The sequence below is a fragment of the Aplysia californica genome, unplaced genomic scaffold (assembly GCF_000002075.1).
Source record: "Aplysia californica isolate F4 #8 unplaced genomic scaffold, AplCal3.0 scaffold00025, whole genome shotgun sequence".
In the NCBI taxonomy this organism is placed as follows: Eukaryota; Metazoa; Mollusca; class Gastropoda; order Aplysiida; family Aplysiidae; genus Aplysia; species Aplysia californica.
Genome location: NW_004797295.1, coordinates 1,416,686 through 1,418,924, shown reverse-complemented (window position 1 = coordinate 1,418,924; position 2,239 = coordinate 1,416,686). Strand labels below are relative to the sequence as shown.

General features: G+C 43.7%; 1 protein-coding gene across 1 annotated transcript in view; it reads right to left on the bottom strand.

Moving 5' to 3' along the window:
- LOC101851784 overlaps positions 1-2,239 on the bottom strand; it is a gene marked incomplete at its 5' end in the record, with an annotated part of 194,265 nt that overhangs the window by 145,294 nt on the left and 46,732 nt on the right. The window contains 2 exon segments of the mRNA XM_005091039.3: positions 533-741; positions 1,448-1,572. Coding sequence (XP_005091096.2) covers positions 533-741; positions 1,448-1,572 — 334 coding nt within the window.

Genomic DNA, 2,239 nt, shown 5'->3' with positions numbered 1-2,239 from the left:
CTCTCTCTCTCTCTCTCTTTCTCTCTCTCTCTTTCTCTCTCTCTCTCTCTCTCTCGGGGCAAAAATTGTAGACCCACTGAACATCAACAGGAAGGTCTAATCCCTCAGGATATGTCTGCGTTCACCAATAATATTCGTAATGATGCATATCTTCTGTCATTTTTTTCCTGCACTGTATTTTGCTTGAAGTACTAAACTAAGAGCTCCACCTTTGAAACAATCTAACAATGGCTTAATGGATGTTAAAAAGAACCAAAAAAAACTTGACATATTTATTTCCATTGGTAGACCCATCCATTAGTGGTAACCTATGCGGACCTGCACACGCACGTATACTCAAAGACATGCACAAAAGCAGATATATACACATACATGCAAACAACATAAACAGACACACAGACAGATACTTATACACAAAAGCACAAACACACACACATACACACACACACACATACTCACTCACACACACACACACACACACACACACACACGCACACACACACGCACACACACACACACTTCCCAATCCTACCTGTAGGACTGGAACTGGTGGAGTCTACAGGCGAGATGCTCCTGGCATCAGCCTCCCTGTCCTCCACTACAGCCGGCGCCGTCTTGCCCGGCCGGGGCACGCCAATAGCCCGGATCGACGCACCCACCTCATCGCTGGCTCGGGACTCAGCTTCCAGAACGTCCTCGTCCTCTGAGTCTTCGTCTGCGTCCAGACTAGTCAGACTGAGGCTGCGGACACAATCAATTACCTCATTAAACTTTGAGCAAAGGAGTAGCACATTGTCACAATATAGTCAGACTGAAGCTGTGGACATGATCAACTACTACATTAAACTTTGTCTGAGCAACTAGTAGCACATCGGCAAAATAATGGCTATTCAGTGCAGGGGAAAAGCAAGACATACATACAGAAGTTTCGGGGTGGGGGGGGGGAGGAGGAGGATTTACCAATGGTGCCCTCCAACCATCACCTGCTACGTAAAAGTGTACACTTGGCACAAAAGTACTTAGCCAGTGTTGCCCAAAATCGATATGACTTGAAAGTTGTCTTAAACTTTTCCCGGTAGACTTCAAATTTTAGACATAAATGGACATCTCAGAACCGTTTCATGAATGGTACCTTAACCCATGCTAACATTCTCGTTCCCTCCTTCCAGAAACCCTTTCTATGATGGAAGTTAATTATGTTTGAACACAATACTTTTTCTTTCAATTTTTTTTTTTTACTGCTTTCTCCTCAACAACACACCGAGAAGGAGACCTTAAAAATGACCTTACATTCTGTACAACAGGTTAAAGTCTCGTAAAACATGTATATCAAATTACAATAAAATTTTCAAAACGCAAGAGGTTACTTCAGCGGAGCCCTATGAATAGGTCCGGATCACCTCAGCTTTGCAACAAAACAAACACAGAGTGTCTGTCCCCAACTCACCTCTTGCCGGTCATGGCTAGCATCATGACTCGAGTCTGCTGGTCCTTGCGGTCAAACGGAAAGTTGGACCTCACCGCATCAGAGCGCTCCGGACACCAGGACCCACGACGATTGAGAATGTCCATCTGGAATGAAGAGGAGGCAGGAAAAGTACAGGATTCCTTCCTTTCAACACTTCCTAAATTTCTCACTAACCAAAAAGATTTAAAACCAAATAACGAAGTCTTTTTTTATTATTCAAAACCTCCCCTCCCCCTCTCCTTCTCTCTGTCACCCATTCTTAGATAGATGCACACAAACAAAAATCAACATAAACTCTGGAGTAATGATCAGGCCCCAATATGTTACATGAAAATGAAGAGAGTTCGACTTCCAAGATGGGAAGTTATTATACTAGGCAGACAAACAGGTATCTCGTCAGTCTACCATTCAACCTGCCCTCCCCTCTCCCATACACACACGTGCTCAAACATGTTAACATTTGTTCAATGAAGGTATTGAACAGCCATATCGACAAAATAAACTAGATCATTAAGGAAGTGGGCTTCAACCCTATCTGTCTAGGCCAACCTGGGCTGAGCGGGATACAACGTCCCACCAGAAAGACAGAGATTTCGATAAAATAAATTCTCCCCACTTGGCAAAATCGGGTCTTCTGTTTGTGGCGGCGTAGCGATTACCTACTACACAATAGACACCAGTGTATATACCAAAAAACCCACATCAAACACAAAATACAGAAAGCAAACACACCTTCACACAATTGTGCATACACACGCTAACACACACACT